This window comes from Ixodes scapularis, unplaced genomic scaffold (genome assembly GCF_016920785.2).
Source record: "Ixodes scapularis isolate PalLabHiFi unplaced genomic scaffold, ASM1692078v2 PGA_scaffold8__174_contigs__length_109621045, whole genome shotgun sequence".
NCBI lineage: Eukaryota > Metazoa > Arthropoda > Arachnida > Ixodida > Ixodidae > Ixodes > Ixodes scapularis.
In genome coordinates this window covers 22,440,927-22,467,575 of record NW_024609883.1, presented here as the reverse complement: position 1 = coordinate 22,467,575, position 26,649 = coordinate 22,440,927, and the positions used below count along the sequence as shown (strand labels likewise).

Here is a 26,649-nt window from a genome sequence, read left to right as displayed (position 1 = left end):
ATTAAGTCGCGTTCCGATCGCACGACGTCATATTGTCAGACATCAAACATACAACCAAATTTCACTTGTCTTTCAATCTTCAAATTGTGCAATTGATTAATTGGTCCAAATACCTGGAATAACTTCACTTTAAGGATGTTAACGATAGTTAACCAATTACATGAGACTCATGCAATGAGATCAATCAACTAGTGTCTTAGCGAGTACGTATAACTTGTTGCTTTTACAACTGAAACGGGCCCATATATCATTATCTGGGGCTATATTTGCACGCGTATATGGTGATATATGCCCGTATTTACGCACTTGTATGGCCCGATCTAGCAGTATTTGCCCACCTATATGGCGAAATACGGCCGTATTAGCTTCCATATCTGGCGAAATACAGCCCTGTTTGACTGCTTATATTATCATATCTGGCCGTATATAAAATATATCAGGGCCATATCTGACATTTTCGTACGGGTAGTCCTGATCACACAACCAATCAATCGCTCAAAGAAAATCATTAGTGGAAAACGTGGTCTACATGGCATATTTCTTAGTGTAGAGGCTTCAGTGCATGTGGCATAGTAGAAACTGCATTCGTATATCATTGCTCTTTCTATGTTCTTGCGCGGAGCAAGCTGTATCTGTTCAAGGAAGGAATGGAGAGAGGACGAAAAAGATAAACAATGTTGATAAACGCGGCAAGATTTAATATCAGTAACCGCAACTTAGTGATAGCGACATGGTGGAGCCACTAACTATGCTACACGCTTAGAGTATCGACACACTATCTCCCATTGTCTGTATTCACGGGCATTATGTTACCTGATACAGAGCGGACACAAATGGCGACAGTTAAAATTCGAGAGTTTAACCTCATGAGCTTGAGACACAGTGACAAGATGCTCAGACAATATTATATTACCCTTAAACATAACTAGAAGACAAAAAAAAATGTGGCTCCAATCCGCGCTGTGCAGGTGGTTGGTCAGCGAAGCTGTGTTATCACCTGCAACGATTGCCTGCTGCACTATTCGAAATGCCGCCGCCGGTAGCAGCAAGCGGCCGCTGGTCGTATTGCCTATTCTTTTCCCTTTGCCGCTCCTAGTATTCACGCTACTCCTCGGGCGTCCTAACTGTGTGTGCCCTATTCATCGCGGTGCTGCAACAACAATGAAATCAGTTTCTATACACGAACTCATCTCTGTTACGTCACGGCGCGGTGGTGGCGAGTCGGTCGCACTTCCGGTCTGGGGCTGTGGGCAGAAGTTTCCATGCCAGACGTGTATTCCTCCGTTGTTTTGAAAGGAACCAGGCAAAATCCTGCCTTCTCGTCAAAACGCCGCGACTGGGGCCGTACCAAAAGTATTGAGAAAGGTTTGAAGGTCAGTTTTCACGTGCTGGGTTCGTCCGAGAATCTGGATATGTGCCGTGAAAAGGGAAAATCAGACGCCGTCGGACAACGATTGCGTGGGCGGGAAGCACTTTGGGTTGAATTCACGGATACTTGTGGTGATCAGATTTATTTGTTTTGTTCCATTATGAACGCCAGAAAACCGTCAAGTTGTGCGGGCCGTCTGCGGATTGCGTTCAGTGCGTCTTCAAGTTCAAACGGCCGCCTGATCGTTCGAACTGTCGTCTGCTCTTTCAAACGTTTCTGCTTGTCGTCTGCTCTCTTAGACGACGCCGGCCCGTAGACCAAATGTTGGCCCAGTACTTGCGATAAGAAGTAAGTGCAGGCCTCAAGGGATTCAAATTTGAAGGTTGGTAAGCAGGCTCGATGTAAACAGTAGATACAAGGAGATGTTGATAATTGTTACCAGTGACCATCGCCGACTTTTTATGCCTAATTCACTTTATCCGATTCTGCTTGCGATTTTCAGTATCGACGTCGACCATCTCAGCTACGGTTCACGCTTTTGCAGCCCGAGCGGCGTCGCGACTGAAAATTGCGAGCGAAATCTGATCGTGCGAATCAGGCTTTAGCGTACATACTGCGGCGTCCACGCGGAGTGAATCGCCGCATGTCACATTATTCACGCGAAGTTTTGCGGTGTGACGAGCCTCGGTAATTTCGCTGACGCCGCTCAAGATAGTCAGACATCGCCAGGAAGACGTAGAACCAACAATTCGAACGCGAAAAAGGGCAGGGGGACTCACACCGACGCCGATAACATCGCATTTCACTGGTTTGTTTAGGGGCACGGCGAGCTAATTGCGCACACCCCCATCGCGCATGCGCGGCGCCGGTGGCGTCCGCTAGGGGCGCTCCGGTTTGTTTGTAAACATGAGTTGGTGTATACTCCGCTTCATCTTACGTTGAAGTGCAGCGGATGTTGCGAACCATCGGAGCCAATCGGAGGCCGTGTGAATGTCACGTGACCTTAGAGAGGGGGCACAGCGAAGCGCAGAAAGCGCATCACAGCTTTGACGCCGACAGCCGTCAAAGCTCGCTTGCTCCGTTGGTTTTGGTGGCGGACGTTCGAAATGACAAAGAATTAGGTGCAGCATGTGTGGCTATTGCGATTTGCTGTTTTCAACGCAGGAATTGACTGCATTACATCCAGACCGTCCACCTTCCCCGGGAAGGTATACTTGTTATTATCAGACTGCGACCGTAAACAGGAGCTTCAACGCATCCTCGTCCTCGGCGTTGGGGGGAATGCCGTATTCTTACGTTCAAGGCCGAAATGTTTGTGTGTGTAATGAGAGGATAACGCTCGTAAAGCAGTGAACGCTTCGAAAATTTCACTGTAATCACATTCGCGTCAAAGCGAACGTGAGTTTCATATCATTCTGGAGAAAGCACTCTCGCGCTCTACCCCTTCACCGTGTGGAATAAATTTTTTGCAAAACATAATCGGTGAAAATTACAATGCGTGGAATATATGCGTTTAGGGCACCGTGACTAGAATTTCAGCGATCGCGCTGATTAATAAAAACAAATCTTTTGAAGTCTAACTGTAAGGAGTAAATCATTTTGATCTCAATATGCAGGTCAAAAGGAAGGTGAGTAAAAGGAGCTGGTGGATCCACCCCAAAAAAACACCGCGTCGTCATTAATATTATCGTTCTTCGAGTGCTTTCTCCGTGATTAAAAGGATTGTGTGCTATTTTCTGCCATCGCTCCTGTGTTTCCTTTTGGCCGTACCCCAAGACGAAGCCAATCCGCGTAGTATTCAGGTGATTATCCCGGCCGTTCCAAAATCGAGTCGCGGATCGTTTACTCGCGATGTCACGTGGTATTACCCGCTGACGTAGGAGGCAGGTTACTGGGGTAAGATTTGGAACATAGCCATCATCCATTATGGAATTCGCACTTCATACAAGGGCTTCGAATGACGTCAACCCCTTTCGAAGCAGCTGCAAACCTAATCTTTACCGGAACGCGTGGGAGGGTGTTCTTATTGTTCACACGCGCCTTATCATACATAATGTGGTTTTGATGCTTGTTTTGTGGCTTTCTTAATTGAAACGGACACTGAGCTGCATGCGGTATGCCTGATTTCAAACGAGATATGCTGTTTCGCCTTCAGTTGTTCGCCGAGAGCTTTTTTCTTAGGACGACGACACGAAACCTTTCTTGGCAGGTAGAGGTATACAGCTTCGCTGTAAAAAAAACGCTTCCTGCCATATCAGATAAAGTTTCAGTCTTCAGATAACCGGCAACAATAACTTTAAGCACCAGGATGGATGAAGTGCCGTTACTCTGAAGCATTGAGGTAGGAAGAAGAAGAGGCGACGTACCGGTTCAAGCTAACAAAGCGAGCAAATCCCCGGGTGAAGTCGGAAGCAGAGGTCGCGGTCGGTGGGGATGCTCTTACGGGTGTCCACGGGTGTCCTTTCCGCTCAATAGCGTATTTTGGCTTTGTTTGTTTTTGGTCATCGTTGGTGGCATGTCCCTCCAAACCGGAAGTCTACCCCGACTCATCGCTGGTGGCGTCATGTCGGTTTCAGAAGATTCGTACCTCCATGCTTTGAAGCGTAGCTTGTTTCCGAGAAAGGATCAAGGGAGCCTCCACTTTGGACGACGCAGGCGTCTCCTGACGCCTAGCGTGTTTCGGTCGTGTCGGGGTGGGTAGATATACATCGCCCAGCAAGCGCAACCCGAGTGCTGCATATGACATCGATTTTTATTTTTGTAAAGTTCCCAGTAATATTTTCTAGCCTCTGGTCGGTTTTATGTGTCCTCTAACTTTCATTTAACCGTTTTGAACATGATTGAAGCACCAGTCATTGCCTAAATATGTTTAATAAACCTTGTTCTTCGTCGCGAGTCAAGGAGTGCTGGTGTCTGCCCTCGATTCCGAAATGGGCTTCTCAGACGCAAAACAATTAGCACCTTGTCTCACACTTGTGCTGATTGAGAAGTTTACATCAAGCGCGTTAGCTATGGTTGCGACGTTTGTGACTACGTCCCCCTCTGCAGTACATACACGCTCCTAAGACGAGTAAAGGAACTCTCAACAAAAAAAAAGGCAGTGAGGGTCGTGAAAGCAGTTTCTCTGCCGTCGGCAGTAGCTTTCACCGTGCGTCTAAAATATGGTGCGCGTTGTAGTTCTCTGGCATAACAGTAAGTGGACAGGCGTATTTTGATATACAACTGTATTTGCTTTTAATGCAAGAAGCCAAGAGGATTAAACAACCAAACGACGTAGATGTGATTTTCTTATTCTTCTATTCTTGCCCGCGTTTCCTGCGCCTTTTGAAAAGAAAATGCCGAGTGAACTTTTTTTTACCAAATATAAATTGTAAACTTTTCTTTCGCTTTAAAAACCTGCCCAGTCATTATTTATACTCGGTTATTTTTACAAAGGCTTATAAAAACAAACAAGGTGTACAATTTACATTTCTAAAAAAATATTCACCAGTCGCTAAAAATTTAGTATAAGGATATCCATAATTTTACGGAAGGTAAGTATGTACTTATCTTTTTTAAAGGATAGAAATTTTAAAAAAAAATGCCATCATTTGCCAGAAAAGCACGCGACAGAGTAATATGCTTTAGAGAATGCATTAAAAGCGGGCACTCCTATCCAACGATAGATACAAACATAGGAAATGCGAATTACTGCCAATTTATTATTTAAAAGACACATCAGCGTCCTTTAACTCGAAAGTCACGTAATTTTTTTTAATTCTATTAAAAAATAAGATATAGTTCATATTAGTTTAGAAGACATTAAATACTGTTTTCGAGAAGTGAGGAAGAGCCTATTGTTTATAAGTTTCCCCACTAAATTTAGCAGACAAAATCAATCTGTGTGGAGGTGAACCGACGCAAATTTCCCGATAAATTTAAATGGGAAACTGAATTGGGTCAAATGACGTCAGTTTGAACGACCCTCAATTCCCCGCTCCATTTAGCCCGATGATGATGATGATTGGTTTTTTTTTGGCGCAAGAGCAACGTAGGCCATATTGCACCAAACAAAGGTTTTTCCCAGAGGCTTAAAAGTATATACTATAAGAACTGGAAGCTACAGCTGGTGTAAAAAGCTAGTTTTATGAGGGAAACTTAAAACTCGATTGAATGGTACCAATGGTTGATCGCCAAGCAGAAAATATGGGTGAAAGGGAAGGTGACCTCGATAAAGTTCTGGAAAACATGATCGCCGTTCTTGGTTTAAAGATTTGCAATGCCACAGGATGTGCAAAACAGTCATAGCTTTCCCACAGTTGTCGCAAAGTTTAACGTCCTCACCACAAAGCAGGTGCAAATGAGTCAAACGGATATGACCGATTCGTAAGCGGCAAGGGAGAACTTCAACCTGACGGTCTTCATGGGAGGAACTCTCCCACACCCCCAGTTGGGGCTTGATAATATGAAGCTCGTTCTCTTTTTCCATATCCCAATCCAACTGCCATGACTTCATAATTGATTTCTGGATGATTGGTTTTAGGTCCTGGTGTGGCAAGCCAAGAGGCAGTTTTGGGGACTCTTTTGCAGAGCCAGCAAGCAAGTCTGCTTTCTCATTGCCGGAAATACCTACGTGGCTAGGAGCCCAACAGAATTCGATCAAGTGTCCTAGTTGAAGTGCTCGGTTTAACCGTACCCGAAAAAATTGCACGAGAAGGTTCTTACTGTCTGTTAAGGACGAAATGGCTAGAAGAACGCTCTGGGAGTCGACAAACAGAATTGCTTTCATGATATTGCTCTCCAGTAAGTACTCAACAGCCATTGAAATGGCGTACATTTCAGCAGTAAAAATATATGCAAGAGTATGGAGTTGTCTAACTTTTTTGAAGGCAATGGAGTAAACCGCACACCCCACGAAAGTTGATGTTTTTGATCCATCAGTGTAAAAGTACGAGTAGTCCTTATATTTCTGTTCCAGTTCCGGAAACTCCTGCTGAAGAACGAGTGAAGAAATAGCTCTCTTTCTGTACTTGGACAGTGACCAGTCACAAGAGATTGGCAGAAGGTCCCAAGGTGCAATTTTTTCATGGCTCTTCAGCAAAGCAACTTCACTAACAGGAAGCTGGAGTGATGTGGCCATGCTCTGAACTCTGAAATTCAGAGGCCGAACAATACTCGGCTTGTTTTCAAAGAGTCGGAAAGATGTAGCAGATTGGAGGGCATAAAATAGGGATGTTGAGGAAAACTGTATATCTTGTAAGCATAACAAAGACTCAAATATTGCCTTCGTCTTTCCAGAGACATTTGATGTGTATCAGCATACAAGCTAGGCACAGATGATGTTCGAAATGCCCCCATGGCAAGTCGAAGCCACAGGTGATGGACGGGGTCCAACATCTTTAGGGCAGACGGACGCGCCGACCCATAAATAATCGCGCCATAGTTCAAGCGGGACCGTACCAAAAAGTTGTAAAGTCGCAAGAGGCACCGTCTGTCAGAACCCCAGGTTGTATGCGACCTCTCTTTTAGAATGTTTGAAGAACGTAGGCATTTATGTTTCAACTCTTTCAAGAGGGGTATAAAAGTGAGCTTATTATCAAATATTATTTCTAAAAACTTGTGGGCCTCCTTTACAGATATAGCAACTTTATTCAAGTGGAACACTGGATCTGGAAACAGGCCACGGCGGAGGGAAAAGGGAACACAGATTGTCTTTTCGGGGGAGAGCCTAAAGCCATTTTGATCAGCCCACTTGCTCATCTGATTGATTGTGAGCTGCAGTTGCCGTTCACAGCTGGACAAGTTACAAGAGGAAAACAAAATCTGCACATCGTCCACATACATTGAATACGATACAGATGGTGGTATAACCTTTCCCAGGCTATTAATCTTCACAGCAAAGAGTGTAACACTTAGTACTCCACCCTGAGGGACGCCATTCTTTTGGAGAAAAACATCCGACAGGATGTAGCCCCAACGCACTTGGAAGGTCCAACCCGTCAAGAAGCTTTGAATACAGCGAAGCATGCGACCTCGGACACCATATGAGTACAAGTCTCGAAGAATCCCATTGTGATGGAAAGATGGTGAATAAAGGACAAAGAACCCGAGGACGGCGAGTGAAAGAAAGAGAGGTGTATTATGTACAGAAGTAAAAACGAAAATAGATGACGTAGTCTCACTCGAGTCAGGCACCGCACCTTCACGTCGTCGTCGGCAGCGGCCACGGGTGCTGCCTTCTGGGTCGGCTTGGGGAATGTTCGCTTTCCGGCGTAGGCGGCGGTCCCCTTGGCCAGGGCTAGCTCTCACGGGCCTCTAGCCGCCCGTCCAGAACCAGTCGTTGCTGCCGTCGGGACCGCGGGACCCCACCGATGTCTTTTTTTTTTTTTTGCGTCGCAGTTGCCAATCTGCCTTCAGCAGCCCCCTTTTTCACGCGCACCACACTGCCCGGCCCCACTTCGTCTTCCTCTCTTCTCGCTTCCATAGTCCACCTTATCACACGACCCCCCCTTTAAGACAATTGTTCCAGTTGTTTCAAAAAAGGGACAAACAAACAATCAAACCAAAAACATAAGAGTAAGAAACATCGCACTACTTTTCCAAGTTAAACTAAGTAATTTGGCTGGTGTTGACACTCACTCAGCTGTCTGTTCGCGTTCTCACGTCCCAGTTTCGCAAGCCATCATATTGCTTGTGTTTACCAAACTTGCTTGTGTAAGCCATGTTTTCATCTTGTCATAGAATACACAAAGGGATGGACAGGCCTTCACGATGACAGTGATGTGTCAGTGCAGATTACAAGCGACTCAAAAAGTCTGCTCCAAAGGTTTCGCTTCCCTTGATGTACGCGACGTGGAAGTCGTATTCGGCGAGTAGTAAACTCCACCTCAGTACCCGGTTGTTTAATTTTCTGGCTGAATTAAGGTACTGCAACGGTTGATGATCGCTTTGTATGGTGAAGTGTCTTCCGAACAAGTATACATGAAACTTTTTTACTGCCCATATGAGAGCTAGACATTCTCTCTCTATGGTGGAATAGGCGACCTCTTGGGGTAGTAGTTTACGACTAGCATAAGCGTTGGGATGAAGAACGTTGTCGTGCTCTTGCATGAGCACGGCCCCCAAAGACCTTTCTGAGGCGTCTGTCCTCAGTACGAATATCTTCGTCACATCTGGTGATTTCAAGATAGGCTTTCTGGAAAGCAGTCTTTTCAGTTCATCGAATGCCTTTGCATGTTTCTTCTCCCAGATAACTTTGTCAGGCGCTCTTTGTTTCGTCAGCTCCGTCAAAGGAAGTGCGGTCTCCGCGTAGTTTGGGATAAGCTCCCTGTAGTAGCCTGTTAATCCCAGGAATGATCTTACTTCTTTTTTGGTTCGAGGTTGTTTACAGTCCTGGATTTTCTCCAGGGTCTCCGTTAGAGGCTCGAAGGATCCTTGCACAACCTTATGGCCCAGGAATGTTATTTTGGAGAAGCCAATCTCTGTCTTTTTGGGTTTGATCGTTAGTCCTCCTTCTCTCACCCTGGTCAAAAACTGACGCAGTGCTTTTAAGTGATCTTCCCAGCAGTCAGACGCAACTAAAACATCGTCAAAGTAGTGGTGAGCGTCCGGTACGCCATCAAGAATCTTCCTCATCAGCCGTGTAAATACTGCCGGGGCTGTTTTGATGCCGAAGGGCATAAACCGGAATCGATATAATCCCGTTGTTGTCGAGAAAGCCGTTGCGTCCTCTGATCCTGGAGCCATTGGTACCTGCCAGTAGCCCTTCGCAAAGTCAAGTTTGGAGTAGTAACGTTTTGTGCTCACTCTAGCGAACATCACGTCGACGCGGGGAATAGGTTCGCAATCAGGTACTAGAACCTTGTTCAGTTGGCGAAAGTCGATGCAGAGCCTTGTGGTCTTGTCTTTTTTTTTTTGACGACAACTACCGGTGAACTGTAGGCTGAGTCGCATTTCTCAATAATGCCTTGTTGTCGCATCTCGTCTACCTCCTTTTCCACAGCGTCTTGCAGTGCTAGAGGGACAGGATACGGGCGTACTTGAATTGGTGTGTCCGTTGTCAATCTCAGTTTGCACTGTACGAGACTGGTTCGACCGGGACAGTCCGAAAATACGTCTCGAAATTCTTCTAGCAGTTGGTAGACTTCTCCTGCTTGTCGTTCAGTTAGCTCCTCTGACATCTGTACATCGTTGTAGCCTTCCAGTTGGCTAAGGCAGACACTAGGAATGTCTTGCTCCTCTGACTCCTCTTCGATGGTAATGCCAACCAGGGCTTGACGGGGAGCACATAGAACTTCCCTCTCTTCGTGCTTTTTGAGCATATTGATGTGAAATACAGTAGACTTTCTTCCATGGTCTATTAGGTAGTCCACGTTATTCCTCCTTTTTAATACTGGAAATGGTCCTTTCCATTGCAGAATCAACTTGTTTTTGTCCGTTGGCAACAAGATGAGGACTCTGTCTCCCTCTTTCAGTTGTCGAACTCCACTTTTCTTGTCGTAGTACCTCTTTTGGGTCATTTGAGCTTTCCTCAATTCCTCATGGGCGGTCTTACAAGTCTCTTCTAGTCTCCGTCGAAGATCCACCATATAACCATAGGTTGTTTTCGTTTCGGGGTCTATGCTTTCATTTGTCCAGAGTTCCTTCAACACTGTCATAGGACCGCGAACATGTCGGCCATAAAGATGTTCGAAGGGTGAAAATCCTAGGCTGCTTTGCGGCACCTCCCGGTACGCGAAGAGCAACGGATTAAGGTACCGGTCCCAACACCTTGGTTTTTCTTGGCACATCCGTTTAATCATTTGTTTAATTGTCCCATTGAACCTTTCGACCAATCCATTGCACATTGGATGGTAAGGCGTCGTGGTCAGATGTCTGAGCGAGAGCAGGCGGCTGACCTCCTTCATTAAGGCTGAAGTGAAGCATAACCCTCGGTCGCTCACAATATCTCGTGGTAAGCCTACTCGGGCAAATATCTGTAACAGACCCTCTGCGACTTCCGCAGTGTCAATGCTCTTCAATGGGATTGCATCCGGGTATCTGGTTGCGAAGTCCACCACCGTCAGAACATACCTGCTGCCGGACTCTGAACCCGGATTGATAGGTCCGATGATATCTATGCCAACCCTATGGAATGGTGTACTAATGATAGGCATATTTTCTAGGGGTGCCCTGATAACCAAGTGTTTCGGTATAGTCCTCTGACAAATGTCGCATGATTTCACGAATCGTTTCGCGTCCGCTGTTATTCCCGGCCAATAGAATTCCTCACGAATACGATCGGTGGTTTTTCCTGCTCCTTGGTGGCCAGCCATGATCCCCTCGTGTGCGAGCTTCAACACAATCTGCCGAAATTCTTTGGGGACCACCAGCTGTTTCCACTGTTTTTGCGACGAGTCCTTGTATCTTCAGTAGAGAATATAGTTGTGTAGAAAGAACTCGGATTCCTGCGATTTTCCCGACACAAACGCTGTGCCAACGACAGCGAAACACCTCTTCAGTGTTTCATCACTACGTTGTGCCTCCTTCAGCTTAGCGTGGTCAATGTCAATCGGATCCAATGTCATGACTGGTAACTCGGAAATCGTCCTTTGGCTGTCTGAGCGCCCCTTTCTGAGCGCCCCTGCGTATTTTCTTTCTTTATCCAGAACACCGTCGTCTTGCACCCTTTCACCCTCGTCTTGGGTCATCCTGCCGGCAGTCTCGTGCCGCACGGACGTGCTTATCAGCATGTTACTCTCCTCACTTCTTTTAGATCTCCCTGATCCTTCTCCCTCCCATTCCTCATCTGGATCATCAATCCCTCTCGCCCCATCAATGTTCCCGAGTACCAAATCATACAGAGGGTTCTCCATACACTTCGCCAATACCTTGCCTGTAAAATAAGGCGTTCTTACATCAATTTCTGCCTCTGGCAGATATTTGACCGTCCTATCCAGCAAAAACACCGGACTGGAAACCCCAGTTAGCTGATCATCCGTAACCAGGTCTCTGTTCACTACAATCGTGTTACACCCACTGTCTCGCAATACTGTGGCCGCTCGATCTCCCACTTCTCCCCAAACCACTGGCATGTTTTCTACTAGAAATCGTGGAGCCTTTCCAAGTGCCGCATTCACCACTGGGATTTTGTCCCCGTTTTTCAGTAGGACATATGTGTCATCTGGGTCGGTCTCGTCAGGTGTTAGTCGAACGGAAAGCATACAGGAAGCCTGAGGAGGTCTATCCTGCTTGTCTTGCGGTTTCCAGTTACATGCTGCTGCCTTGTGTCCCGTTTTCCCACATCTCCAACACACGGGTAAGCGTTGAGCCTTGGTGCTCGCCCAGCAGTCTGCTGCCTTGTGACCTGGCTTGTTGCAGAGAAAACATTGATTCCTCCCCCTAGCGGTGGGTGGCATTCGGGTATCCTCCTTACTTCGATCTCCACCCTTGTTACTGTTCAGGCTGTCGTTGTTCCATTTTGCCAAGTTAGTTTGGCCCTGCGCCTCTAAGAAGTGGTCCGCGGTTACTGCCATGTCTTCGAGCGTCTTGCAGTTCCTCTCTTTTAAGAAGACTGATAGCATTGGGTGACAATATTTTAAGAACTGTTCCGCAACTATCAGATCTTTCAGGGCCTCGAACGTCTTCGAAATTTCTCCAGTTTCAACCCAGCGATCAAAGTACCCAAGAAGTCGGGCTGCAAATTGTTTCCCCATCTCTGCCTCCTCTGGCTTGCTTTCCCTGAATTTCTCTCTGTACCCTTCAGTGGTGTAACGAAACCGCTGTAGCAGGGAAAGTTTGACTTTAGAATAATCCAATGACTGCTCTGGTGTCATCCGACCCACAACTGTCAAAGCCTCACCGGTGAGGCACAAGCTTAAGGACATTGCCCATTTTTCTCGAGGCCAATCCTGGCTAGTTGCAACCCGCTCAAACCGTTGGATATACGCGTCCAGGTCGTCTCTCTTTTCATTAAATGGTGGAATTAGTTTGTGGGGACTCCGGTGACAAGTTTGTGCTCCCGAGTTCTCTCCCCTGCCATTGGTGTGGTGGACCTCATCATGAGCTGAGCCGCTATTCTCTTGTAAGCGCAGGCGCAGCTGTAACACTTCTTGTTCCTGTTGGAGCCTGCGGAGCTCTCGGTCAGCGGTGTCCTGTGTCTCCTTAGCTGCTTCCCGCGCATCTTCCCGCAATCTGACCCGTTCTTCGCGTTGCCTACCACGCTCTTGCTCAACCCAGGTACGGAGTTCCTCGCCCACGTACCCGAGCTCTTTACCAACGCCAAGCAATTTTTCAGCATCCATGCTCTTATCTCTCCCACACAGCCGTCCCGGGGTTCTGCTCTCTAGGGGTTGTTAACAAATAGAGAGTCCTGTCGCGGACGCCAGATATTGTGATGGAAAGATGGTGAATAAAGGACGAAGAACCCGAGGACGGCGAGTGAAAGAAAGAGAGGTGTATTATGTACAGAAGAAAAAACGAAAATAGATGACGTAGTCTCACTCGAGTCAAGCACCGCACCTTCACGTCGTCGTCGGCAGCAGCCACGGGTGCTGCCTTCTAAGTCGGCTTGGGGAATGTTCGCTTTCCGGCGTAGGCGGCGGTCCCCTTGGCCAGGGCTAGCTCTCACGGGCCTCTAGCCGCCCGTCCAGAACCAGTCGTTGCTGCCGTCGGGACCGCGGGAGCCCACCGATGTCTTTTTTTTTTTTTTTGCGTCGCAGTTGCCGATCTGCCTTCAGCAGCCCCCTTTTTCACGCGCACCACACTGCCCGGCCCCACTTCGTCTTCCTCTCTTCTCGCTTCCATTGTCCACCTCATCACACCCATATCTCCAAGTCGTGTCGTAAGCCTTTTGTAGGTAAAAAAAGACAGAGACACAGTGCTGGCGATGCACAAATGCTTCCCGAATAGAGGTTTCCAGACGGACAAGGTGGTTTACTGTGGAGCGGCCTGCTCGGAAGCCACACTGATTTCTATCAAAAACACCCTCTGCCTCTAAAAAATGTACAAGACGACGATTAATCAGTCTTTCATAGGTTTTACCCAGGCAGCTTGTCAGGGCAATTGGGCGGTAACTTTTTGGCAAAAAAGGGGTGTCTTTGCTGGGTTTCAGTAGAGGGATTATGTGTGCCATTTTCCAACAGTCCGGAAAACAATCAGCATCCCACAATAAATTAAAAAAGTGAGCAAACTGCTTAAGGATTCAAGCGACAGTTTTCTTAGCATCTCGTACTGAATCCTATCTGGCCCAGCTGCAGATTTCTTTTTGACACCAAGAGCTAACTCAAGCTCACTCCGTGTAATTGGCTTGTTATGAGGAGCACCCTGACCACCAGACAAAGAAATAGTTTGTTTTTCTGCTGCTGATCTAAACCTATTAAAGGATTCACTATGGTTGGCTGAATTAGTGACTTCCTGGAAATGTTCACCAAGAACATTTGCTTGTTCCCTCAGGGATGTTGCTGATGGAACGAGGGGTATCCTGAAAGACCGATAGTCTCCCCTAATCTTCCTGAGACGATCCCACACTTCCTTTGAAGAAACAAAGCTGCTCAAAGAGGTGACATACTTTTTCCAAGACCTGCCTTTCGCTTGCCTTCACGTCCAGCGAGCTTTGGTTCTTCTTTTCTTGAATTCAAGTAAATTCCTAGGTGTGGGATAACGTCTGAAGATGCACCATGCCTTGTTTTGCAACTTGCGTGTTGTGGTGCAGTCATCGTTCCTTGCACCTCTTGGGGAGTCGTCCAGACGTCTGGGGTATACAGCGTGATGAGGCATTTATAATCGCTTCAGTAACATACAGCGTAGCATCTTCAGGGCTCATGTTTACAAGAACAGAAGAGTCAATAAAAGCTTCCAAACAAAAAAAGACCAATCAGCCTTTTCCAATTTCCACCTTGGAAGTGGTGTCGGAATAGAAGGTATTGGCATCGTGCTTTCAAGAACAATAGGGAAATGGTCGCTCCCAAAAGGATTGTTTAAAACAGTCCATGAAAAGCATGGAAGTAAAATTGGTGATGCAATAGAAAGGTCAATAGATGTGAATGATTGATGTGCTGCACTAAAAAATGCAGGTTCCTTCCCAATAAAAAGACACAACCCAGATGACAACAAAAACCACTCTACGACACCTCCACGTGAATCCTGGCGAGCACTACCCCACAAAGGGTGGTGGGCATTAAAATCACCTAAATTTAAGAAAGGTTGAGGTAATTGTTCTACAAGTGACTCAAGTTCACTGATATTCAATGGAGAGTTAGGTGGCAGATAAAGAGAAACTAAAGTTATCAAACGGTCAACAAGCAGGCGCACCGCTACAGCCTCTAAGGGCGTAGAAAGGGGGACCTCAGAGCAAGCAACACCATTCTGCACCACTAGTGCCACTCCTCCAGACGAGTTTGAGGAAATTCTGTCTTTTCTAAAAACCTGGTGCTGACGTAAAATTTGTGTATTAGTGTTATTTAAATGTGTTTCTTGGAGGCTGAGTGCAATGGGTCTCAGCTTGTCCATAAAATAATTTACGTCATCAATATTTCTGATTAGGCCACGGCAGTTCCACTGCAGAAAGTGGAAATCGGTCATTGTTTTAAAATTGTGTTAAAATATGAATGAAAAGAAACACTGGGAGAATAAATAAAAGTTCTAAAGCTGCCGCATGTGGCAAAAATTAATTCGCAATGTCACGTTGTGGGGATCCCCGGTTTTTTGCTTTTCTGCTTACTCTTAATAGTCTGCCACTCCATACCGTCTCGGTCAGACGTATGAGTGGAGACTTCTCTACACTCATCCATGGCCTCAGTTTCCTGAGGCGAGGCTTCTTCTACAGATTTGTTCAGGTTCGGGGAACGGGGCGCCACGCACCGCCCGCGACCAGCTCCAGCCAAAGAGGCAGAGGAGGTGCTGGGCGAAGCGTCGCTCAAGTCCACCCGTTCCTGTCTCTTAGGCACTGCAGGTGCGGCACGAGAGCCATGCCGCTCCTTCGATGATGCTCTCTCCAGGGGGTGTGGGCGAGAGTGTCGACCCTTCTCCCTGGAAGGAGATCGCAGAGAAGAGAGGGTTGCGGCAGCCAAAGGCCCATCCTGCGTTAAAGAAACAGCCTGAGAAGACACAGGCTGCAGCCCTGTTGGAGCGCGAGGATTCGCACTCTGGCTTGGAGCGTCCGAAGACCGCCCAGCCGAGATTGCACGCCCCGGAAGCTGAATCTTCAGCTGGGGCGTGGGGGACTGCCGCGGCTTCCCATAGTCCAGAAAGGACGTCTGGGTTCCCGCTGCAACCTTCAGTGGTGCAGGTCCCCGCTGCACCACTTGGGCGTAGCCGCCTTTCTGCACGAATGCAAAGCGACGGCGTGCTTCAGGAAAAGAAAGGTTTTCCTTAACTTTCAAATTGGGGATCTCTTTTTTGTTTTTCTATGTCTTCCATGATATGGAGTATGCTGGGTGAGCTTCTGAGCAGTTTACACAGCGTGGGTTGTTAGTACATGCATCAGCTTCGTGGTCGGTCTTGCTAAACTTCGCACAGGTGGCCTTTCCACGGCAGCTCTGAGAGCCATGGCCAAATCTCTGGCACTTAAACATCTACGGGGGTTCGGCACATAAGGCCGAACCCTGCAGCGTAGGTACCCAGCCTTCACAGCCTCAGGACGGATGGTCCATTGGAAGCTGCGTACAACATGTTTGGTCTTGATTTCGTTCCCGTCACGACGCATGGTGATCCGCCTTGCAGCTGCGACACCTTGGTCGGAAAGGCCTTCAGCAATTTCACTCTCTGAGGTGTCAAGAAGGTCGTCCTCTGAGATAACCCCTTGAATGCTGTTTAATGTTCGGTGGGGAGAGACAGAGATGCCATATCCAGAAACAGATGTTAAACCAAGTAGTGCAGTACTCTGCTCGCTTGATTCGATCTCGACAAGTAGGTCACCAGATGGCTTTTTTTTTTTTTTTGCTTTAAATTCCTTGCCGACCACACCCTCGAGTGTCTTTGCGACAAGGAAAGGCGATAATTTCGAAAGCTGTTTGTCAGTTTCCGAGTGAAGAACTAAAAACTTGGGGAATCTGGCAAGTGTCGGTGGTGTCTTCTTTGTAGCTTGAACTTCGGTGCGAAGCCTTTTCAAGGGCCGATCGAGGACGGTTTTTGCACTGGAACCCATAACATGGGAAAGAAGGTTCAGTGCCCGGGTGCACCGCCCACCACGGAGCCCAACAAGGGGGTAGGTAATGTGCCATCGCAAGATGGGCTTGGCTGACACAATTACTCTACCAGTGCTGCCCGGGCACTATACCCTAGTGTGGTTGCAGAGACAGGGCCTGTTTCCACTCAAGGTTGGTCCTTGCCGCCTTAGAAGGTGAAAAAGGAAGGAAGAGAGTATAGAAGAAAAGAGAAAGACGTGGGAGGAAAAGTGAAAGAAGGAAGAACAGGGTAGAAGAGGCGACTGACTGAATCATCCTGGTCGGGCCAAGCCAGGACACCCGTCTACGAGAAGCAGGGGCCAAAGCGGTGTATTGCCTCGCCCGGGGGGCCCCGAACGGTCCAAACGTACCCCGGGTTCAGCTCAACCGCAAGGATCCCCTTTTCCCCGGACACGGGTACGCCACGCACAGCCAGACGTGGGTGGGCGAACCCATATGGCTCGGGGTTCATAATGACGCCACTCACCAACCACCTATTAAAGTAGGCGCCCCCTGCGTGCGGGTATGGTGGCCCACGTTGCTGGGGTCCGTGGTGACGCTACTCACCAAGCACCTAGCACCTAATGTGCAGGCGCCCCTTGCGGGGCTCGGGGTCCGTGGAGACGCCACTCTCCAAACACCTGCTTTCACAGGTACGCCCTGCGGGGTCCATTTAGCCCGATAAAAGTTAATTGGTGTATTATCACTTGACGTCGATTTCCCCAGTAGATTTAGCAGAGACTCTGAATCGGTGCATAGGTCACGTGACGTCAGAGCACGTGATTTCAGTCATCTCACTAAATGTAGCTGCAAAATGCATGGACGGACGAACAAATTTGAAGTTTTAGCAGAGCGTTCCGATTAGGGGTGCCGCGAACCAGCCGAGGTTCGAGTTCGACCAGGTTTGACTTTTTCGAACTTTTAGTAGAAAAATCGACGAACCTTGTGATAAGGTTCGACTCGTGTGCGCATGCGCAACAAGCTTGCCAATTGGCTTCGGATTGGATCATAATGGCTAAGAGATGAATTAAGTGCAGTGCTGATTAGCTATTTCAGTTAATACAGTAGTAAAAATTAAGTTATTAACTTCTTCAGTGATTAGAATTAGTTTATTTTAATTGCAGCTGTTCACAAAATAAAATAAGCCTTTGCCTAAAAAAAATTCTCCAAACCTAGACATGCTTGTATTAAGGTCTGGCCACACTGTCCACAAAGTCGAACTGGTCGATCTGAAAAAAAGTTCGAAGGTTCGTCGAACCTGTTCGATCCAGCCGAACCCCGAAAGTTCGACCAAAAAATCCGGTTCGACAAAAGTTCGCGACACCCCTAGTTCCGATGACTCCGTTAACGATTCCAGATACTAAACCGAAGGATGTACTACACAGGCATCAAAATGTTGTCATAGGTATCGGAACGTCCTACTAAAGCTCTCCATTTTCTGATATTATGGGGCTCCGTTAAAAAGCATTCTATACTTTAGAAATAAAACGTTCAAAACCATGTGATGCCAAAAAGAAATTCCCATTTAATCTGCTATCCAGAAGATCAAGCGAGGTACACGGACACCGACCCCATTCCGGAACCGTACCGAAAGTACCCGCTGTTTCCGGCGTCTCTCAGCTGCCCGCTTCGGCACCGGCGGAGACAGCTCCCCGCAGACAGCTGCCTCCTCCGGTTGAAGAGTGTGTCTGTGGCCGGCGGCGCGCCACCCCGACGGGGCAAGTCGGGCAGGGCGGCCGCGCAGAGGGGCCCGTATTCTTCCAGAGAAGGCGGCGGCGCTCTGCGCGAGGGACTGCTCCCACGCGCGCGGCGTCCCACGCGAACGGCCGTCCGTGGGCAGCAGCGGGGAGACGACGACGACACAGTCGTGACTGGCCGCCGACCGGCCGCACAAGCATGGCACCGGTCCCGCTCAAGCTGCCGCTGCTGCTGCTTCTGGCCTCGCTCGCCGGAGGGCCCGGAGTCAGCGCCAGGGGCCACAAGAAACGTGAGTGACGAACCGCCCGCACGAACTCTCATAGCTTCAGCTGAACGCTCGGTGCACGTTGGGCACCTGATGATACCTGCGAGTTTCGGCAACACATTCTAGATAACGCGGCTTTATAGTGCCCGATTTTCTAGGTCAGATACGGGAGGCCAGCGCATGCACAGAATGCTGTGCCATCGTTCGGCTGGGACGCGTGTCCAATGGGTGAAAACAGAAGTCGCTGACAGACGGAGCACTCGCGTCCAATCTTTCCAGCGCGCTGGTATCGGATGGATGACGTAGCAAATTGAGCACTTTGTTATCTACGAGGTTCAGGATGGCCTGCGTGGCAGGCAAGAAAGGAGCAGCGGCAGTGCGGTTGTTTGGGCAACGGGAAGGTGGTCCGGTTTTCGTCGCCAAATAAACAATTTGACGAGCGGCATCGCTGCTAAGATGGTGAAGTCTTGCAGAGCGTCACAGAGCTCTGATTCTACGCAACAACCTACGGAGTCCGTCCGTGTGCGCGAATCGCCTTCGAAACAGCATACGGAGTGTTTTCCCGTTCTATCGAAAATTGCCCCTCGAGCACAGGACGAATGGAACGAGACACCCCCGTCAATGGGAGGTAAAGAAGAGCGTTCGCCGGTACGCGCAGCTTGTCTTCGTTCACCCCTAAGCTGACAGTACGATGGAAACTACGTGCTCGTTGGGCCGGTCATACGCCTGCTTTTCACGACTTGATCGGGTAAGGTGTTGAACGGGAGGCGTTTGGTTGGCTCGGCGAGCGCGTAGCTCCCACCGCACTGCCACCTTAGTGATGAACAGAGCATAACCAGGAAGGCGGCGTCTCGAGACGCGTTTAACAGCCGCCCCCGGCGGGGTAGTGATTAGGAGGACGGAGGTGTTTACCTTTTCCCCCGATTTGGAGAACCGAGCTACCCGGCCTCTTCAAAGGCGCCGGTTCTTTTCCCCACCTTCACCCGCTGCTGCTGACCCCGCTCCCCGTCTGTCCTTTCGCTAAACCGAAGAGCCGTAGCGTGGATTCGCTTTTTCTTGGAACACTCGGTCGCCTTTGTACGAGACAACAACAGGCTTCTAGTGAATGACTCAGACGCGCTTTCGGGCAGAAGTTCGCCCCAGAACTTGTGCAGAGTTTCAACTGCACAAATGGAACGCAAGCGCGGTGTGGGCATTCGGCTAAATTTCATGTTTAATCGATGCTTCGACGACCGCTCGGAGTCCGATCGGGGCCCATGCTGAGTTGGCGTGATTCTAGTGTGGTAACGTTCAATGGAGACAGGGAGATTGTTCACGGGCCTTAGTTGTCGCAGGTATTGATGGATAGTGCGCTTATAAAGTGTGATAACGTGGTGCAAGTCCGACGGTTAACTGCTTTTAGAAGCACGTAGCTTCCAACATCCTGTCAGCTTTTCGGTGGACGGCATGTAAGAATGAAATCAGCAAGGTGTGTTACTGCGGGGCTCCAAATATCATTTTTCTTGTTTTTGTTTTGGGGTACAAGGCCAACACCGGGTCTGGTCTGTTAGAACTCAGTTTGAGGTCTCGGTGGGCTCCTGTCTGGGAGTGCGGGCCCTTAAACGGCACAGGTGCGTCCGCGCGCCAACCAGGCAAAGGGAGCGGCCCGTCGCCCACGCGGAAACGGGGCCGCCGACGCACGCCCCGACCGCCGTCGTGCCGCGGGGGCCCCCCACGTGCTCGTCGAATGAAACTCCTCCGTGGAATCTCGAAGTACCGGTAGACTCGTCCAATACGCTTACGTACAAATCCCGGCCTGATGGTGAAACACAACTAACCATTACAATACTCCTTATCTGTCCGCGCTCAAACTCGAAGAGTGTGTCCGAAGGAAGCGCGTTCATTTACTATTCCATTGAGAACGTGTTTAGACAACTATTGCGGCTAACAGAACGAACATAGAGAATGCGACGCGTAGGAAACTGCGGTCCCCTCAAAGAACGGTAGTTTCGCCGAATCCTGCATGTGTATAGATTTTGTGTAGGCTGTGCTGCAGCGTTGGTGGCATTTTTTGTGTGAAAAAATGTTTATTCCTTCCTCATCGTTCGCTGCAAAGGATGATCTGAATGAGCTGGCATCACACCAACAAAAATGGTTCGGTAGAAGTATACTTATCCGCTCTCTGTCGTTTACGCTACAGCTTGCTATTAACTATCGTTCTGTTGATTCCTATCCGGCATGGTTCCTTTTTTCTTACGTACTAGCTCCAATTGTTCAACGAACCATGGTGCTATTTTCAATTGGTTGGCTGTGGTTTCTCTTTTCCATCAACGTGTTTTCTTGCTATTTCGTGATACGCGCTTTGGTCACAATTTACCGTTACGAGTAAGTTCACTTCCGAACGAAAATAGGCCGAATTCGCATTAAAGCGGGAACAGGGAACTATAGCGGTCATTTGAATCGGAGTGGCTTATATTAGCCGTCCTAAAGTAGAAGAAAAAATCAAACTGTTTGTTTAAAGACAATGCAGGCTTTGATTACACGCTGTGGAATAAGATTTATTATTTGGCATCCTAAGGTTAACAAAAAGTCGTGGTGAAGAGGGGAGGTGACGGATATTTCCAGTTCCTTAGAGAAATCCCATGAGACATGTCCCAGTACAGCATCTCCCTGATGTTATTACTAATGTAAGGTTTTGTTCTAGATGACCTATGTAGTGTTTTGCTTCCATTAAAAAGCCGGTAACAAAATTAATGCTTTAGTATGCGTTCGGAGCGGATACACAAAATAAAAATAGGGTCGTAAAAAAACTCTTAGGGTTCTTTGGCTTGTCCATATTTTGCACCCTAATAAGATCTTCGTAAAAAACCTATAAGCGGTACTTTTAAGCTCCTTTATTTTTGTGCGAAAGACTTCTTCATCACCCAGTTACTGTATTTTCCGGACTATAGTCCGCACCCGGTGTATAGTCCTCAGGGGGAAATTTGGGGTCAAAAATAAAAGATTTTGCTTAGATAGCCCGCACCCGGTGCATAGTCCGCACCTTGTGCTTAGTCGACACGAAAATCTTCTCATAGACGGCACACGTTTACAAATGTCTGCTTTTTAGCTCACAATAAAGCCTATAATGAATCATCATTAACATACACTTTCGTGCACAAAATTCATCACGTCTCGTCATAATCAACGATCTTGAAAAACATAATTTCTGTATAGTCCGCACGCGTAGATAGTCCGCAGAAATTTCAACTTTTAAACATGTATAGTCCGCGGACTATAGCCCGGAAAATGCGGTACCTTTCTAGTGCGCCAGATAGGCGATGGTGCTTGAGGCGAAGCCGTTCATCACGAGCTGAAAGAGTTCTTGGTGCGTCAAAAAACCTTTTTAGGAGCGGATTCTTTTAAGTGTAGTGTCATGCCTGTTACCAAAAGCACGTTACCGAAAATGTGTTAGTTTGTAAAAACAATAAACGCGTTACTGACATTTATTACCACGCTGCAAATGTAACAAAATATTATTGCCGTTGCATCCAAGACCTAAAGACCGTCACTTTTGCGTTATTTTGGATTTCAATACTTGGCAGCGGTAAAACGCTGTTCCGAACTTCCACAGCAATTACTATTTTCCGATGAGATTTCATAAACTGTCTAGCCTTTGCATATTCAATTTGTAAAACTCATCGAGATCCCGATGGCGCGCGTTGACCCTTCAAAGGGTCAATGTGCCATCGGAACGGACATGCACAGAAAACAATACCTGAAAAGGATGCTATCATGAGTAAATCCCGAATCCTCCCCGAGCGGCAAGAACGCTGAAGCTTGACAGAGTAGACGCAAGGAGGTAAACGCACGCGTCTTCGCGTCGCCTCGTGCTAGCGTGGCGTTCGTTGCGAGACTCTGCAAGAGGCGCTGGTGGCGACGCGGACACGAGCTAGGCCGGGCTGCCTGAATCCACTGGTGATGGCAAGAGCTGTGTATAGAGAGAGTTTTGTCAATGCGAGGCGCGGGCAGAGTCAGCGCGTGCACTAGACGCAGGAAGAGGCCTTGATATGCTCTCTTGGCCAACCAGAAGCCGAAAAGAATCCTCTAGCCGTGGTAGCTAGAAACAGTCTTAGTCATAGGTATATGGTTTTAATAAGCGCGAAAGAGTTAAATGTAGTAACCCTTCATGGTTGGAAATGGGTTCACGTGATGTTTCGATTGTGATCACGCAGAAAGATGTAAGAAACGATTGTGCCACTCAACTCTGTTTTGGTCGGACAGACTGTGATCACTCGGACGGCAGGCCCCCGGCTCTCGGCGCCTGGCGTACAGATTATGTCGAACATCTTAGTAGTTGCACTCTTCCACCGTGATTTTGGGTGATTGTGATTGAAACATCACGTTCACAATATTTTCAATCACCGAGAGCTACTCCCACGCACTTATTAAATTTGTTTCTCGCAACCACCGCTAGGGTATTATTTCCGCCTTCATTCGAACTTCTGGAGACGCCCTGAAACACGCCCAGCACGCTTTTGGCCAATGGTGTCTGCTCATTTGCGTCCTATGCTTTTCAATGAATGGCCAAACTCTCTAAATATACGGCTCTGGTGATGACGTTCGGCGAAAAGGCGCAGGCCTTAACTTCATATTTACATCAGCACTAAGTTATAAATACCTAGGTGTGCACTCCTCTAGTAACATATCTTGGGCACTACATGTTAAACATGTCATCTGAGTCTAACTGATCAATCGGACAACTAAAACATCATCTCAAATTCGCAAGATTAAAATTAAGACTTGCCGCCTATAAAGTACTAATCCGCCCGAACCTAGAGTACGCTGCGGCTATATGGGACACATTCTAAAATTACCTTATCATTATTTAGATGCTATTTCAAATCGTACAGTCAGGTTCATTTTTTTACCTATTCATACGAAATAAGGAACGTGCTCAACTAAAAAAACGTGCTCAACTAGATAACCTATCACTTCGCCGAATATATTTTACACTAACACTCTTTGACAACAATTATATAACGATTTCCAGCCAAATTCACCGTACATCATGCCACCCGCACGAACTTCTTATCGTACCGGTCATACACTCAACGTGATGCGCACCAAAACTAAATCAGGGAGCTCGTCTGCTTCATTTTTCCCAAGAAAGAATGGAATGACCTTCCCCAAAGCAACGTTTCTATATCTTATCTTTATTGCAAAGAGAAATTGAGCAGTCATTCTCACCGCTGCCTCATAATTGAAAAAGAGAGGGGAAAAAAACGGAAGTGCCTCTACAATGTTGTGTTTTTGACTGATTTCAGTTTAACCATGTATATTTTCTTGTGTCATTTTATTTCTATTCTTGGGTTTTCTTTACTAATTTTACAAACGCGAGTGTTGAAACCTTCTGTAATACCCTTCCTGATGGGGTCTTGAAGGTCAATTGAAATAAATAAATAAATATACCCTTTTTACTTCTGCTTGGAGTCGGTCACAACATTCTTTCGTCTATCACAACATGAAAATTGAACGGCCGTATACAAATATAATTAAACGCGTGACCGCTGTACCTTGTTCAAACGACACAGACGCGACCATGATCGCAACTATGAGGTTCGCCTTTCACGGAGCCGAAATCATGTTTTCTCTGCGGAAAGGCAAAAAGAAGCACATTCGTCAGCGTCTTGGCTTTATTGGGCGAATGAATGCGGGCACGGAATATTTATCTTATGCAGGAAGATTAATCGCGTCGAAAACGTTTCGGGATCTTAATAATTTCCTTTCTAAGCGTGTTTCGAGGCACGTGCTTTTGGTTTTCTGGCTTCTAGTGGTAAAGAAATGAGTGAGCGAAAATAATTAGAATGATGCACTCGTTAAGTCGCAATCAGACATCAAAACTAAGGAGATTGGAGTTCCTGTGCTAAGTGGGCTATAGGGAGAGTGATAAAAGCTGGATGGAGGTGATTATATACAATGCTCTAAACCTTGCGCCTCAATCAAATCAAGGAGCGAATCTAGCACTGCTTTTCGGCGTCAAGGCGGTTCCTGGGTGTAGTCCACCGACAAAGAGTTCTTAGTTTGAAAAACAAATTGTGGTGCTGGGCGTCGATTAAACCTTTTTACCCCATTATTTGCTACCCTTTAAGTGACAAATTAATCATTATTCGTTTTGTTAGACTTCAGGCATCTTATCTTTTAAAGAGTGTCAACACCATACTTTATGTTTGCTCTTTCTTGCTATGTCATCAATGGCGGACTGTGCAGAGTCGTGTGAAACGACACCGTGACGCAGAAGAAAAACACGCGCTAAATATTCAATGAAATATTCTGCATTATTTAAACCCCGCATTCACTCTGGACGACAGGCATGGAAATGCTAAAAGGCTTTATCGCAGAATGTAACCATCCTGCTTCCTGGAATTGGTAAACACTCCGCAAGTAAAATTATCATGTTCTCCTCGATATTTATCCACCTTTCTCGTTGAGCCTCGTTCCCAGCCACGTTGTCCCCATATCCGGTATGCGTTCCGGAAAAAAGCAAGAGATTTCAACCCGGAAAAAGAAGAAAAAAAAATATAGGAAGGGCATAACAAGAAGGGATGACGGTTGCAATGAAAATGTTAACATGTTCTACTGGCGAGACGAGGGGAATGCGATATTTTCACGCATAACGGCAGTTCCAGAATTGAAGATAACGGCGCCCACGTAGAAAAGGTGTATAGTGTAGGACGGAACCGAATAACCAGGTAAAAAGTTATAATTATAATACAATTAAATGCAAAGGTGCAAGCGAGCTCGACAAGAATGACGAAAAGACTGGTGGTAGCTGATAAAACCCGTTTCCTCTGCTGACGTCTAATCCCTGGTCAGCTCAGTGGAGCGCTCCACCTGTAATGGAGAGGTCCCGTGTTCGATACCCGGACCAGGCGGATTTCTTCAGACGCTCGCCAGTCACCTAGCTGTTTTTGGAGATTTGTGTTTGTCCTTTGTTTCTCTTCTTCCCCTTCTACGGGGTTTATTTTCTTCAGGAAAAAAAGTTAAGCGCATTAAAGAACTTACCGAAAAATTTAAAGGTTAGTCGATAATTTCCCAGACCTAGCGAATTTAAGACACCTAATATACATGCCTTGCACTGGCGTCACATAAGCAGCCATTGTTGTGGCGTTGCTGCTGCGCGTGTGCCTTCTGCAGAGTATACTATCGCGGACAATATGAGCTGAAACAGTCCTTAATTTTTTCGCTTGCATGTTAAACTTTGATAGAGCTGTGGTCCAAACTAGGAAGGCAGTGCGAAGTTCAGGTCCCATATTTTGCATTGTTTGATAAGTTGAGAAATACTGGAGCCTGTGGGGACCGCCCACGGAGAAGAGGGTCGGACAGGGTGTTTCCGCTCATAATCTCCGCGGTGATACACTTTACTCCACTGAACTTGTTTCTCTCGGCGAGGACAAGTTGAAGTGACCACAAGCAGAGTGCGCGATGACACCACGTGCAAACCATGTATGTGGGGTAGAGAAGGCTTGTTTTCTTTATTCAAGCCCCCTGCCGGAGCACCATGCTGAGTGGCTCAGCTGGTTCAACCCGGGCGCGGGGCGCGAAGCAGCAGCCCCTTTCGGCGCTTCCGGTGGGAATGTGAGGGGCCATTGTCGGTGCCTAGCTTCCGAGAAGCCCCTTCCTCTTCGCGGGGGCCGCCCTTCTCCTAGGCGGCGGAATCCCCCCGAGGTACGGGGGCGGGCAGTCGCCACCGCAGTCTGAGGTCAACGGGATCGAAGTCGAGATAACCGCAGGAAGTCGTTGCAAGTTTGCTAACGAGTCAGCACGCAAAAGTGCGCGAACGGCTAATCCGCGACTTCCCTCGAGGGCTTAGACTTCGACCGGAGGCCCCGTAAGGGAATAGAAACAACGTGTACATTGGGTTTACCGTTTTCTTTTTATACTTATCTGTCAGGTCTGTCCGAATACTGAATTATCAACTCGAATGAAATTGAAATCGAATAGTGTCGATTGCTGGCCAAAAAATGCCGTATGTGAATTCCAAAATGATTACCAAATGTTTATTCGCAAAATTCTCCGCGAGACTTAAAACAACCGTATAGATACCAAAACAGCCCTTCCTGTTTATTATCCTGCCAGACACGCAAAAAAAGTTTGAAAAAAGAAAAGAAAACAAAGACGGTGTTAATGACTTCGTTTTAACGACAAAATAAAGATGGCTGACGGATGTTTTCAGA

General features: G+C 47.4%; 1 protein-coding gene across 1 annotated transcript in view; it reads right to left on the bottom strand.

Moving 5' to 3' along the window:
- The window catches only part of LOC115330294, a 53,208-nt gene extending 43,203 nt beyond the window's left edge, over positions 1–10,005 (bottom strand). Inside the window, exon 1 of the mRNA XM_040215415.2 lies at positions 9,277–10,005. Within this exon, the coding sequence (XP_040071349.1) occupies positions 9,277–10,005 (729 nt within the window). The remainder of the gene's footprint in view (positions 1–9,276) is intronic.
- Positions 10,006–26,649: the final 16,644 nt, after the last annotated feature.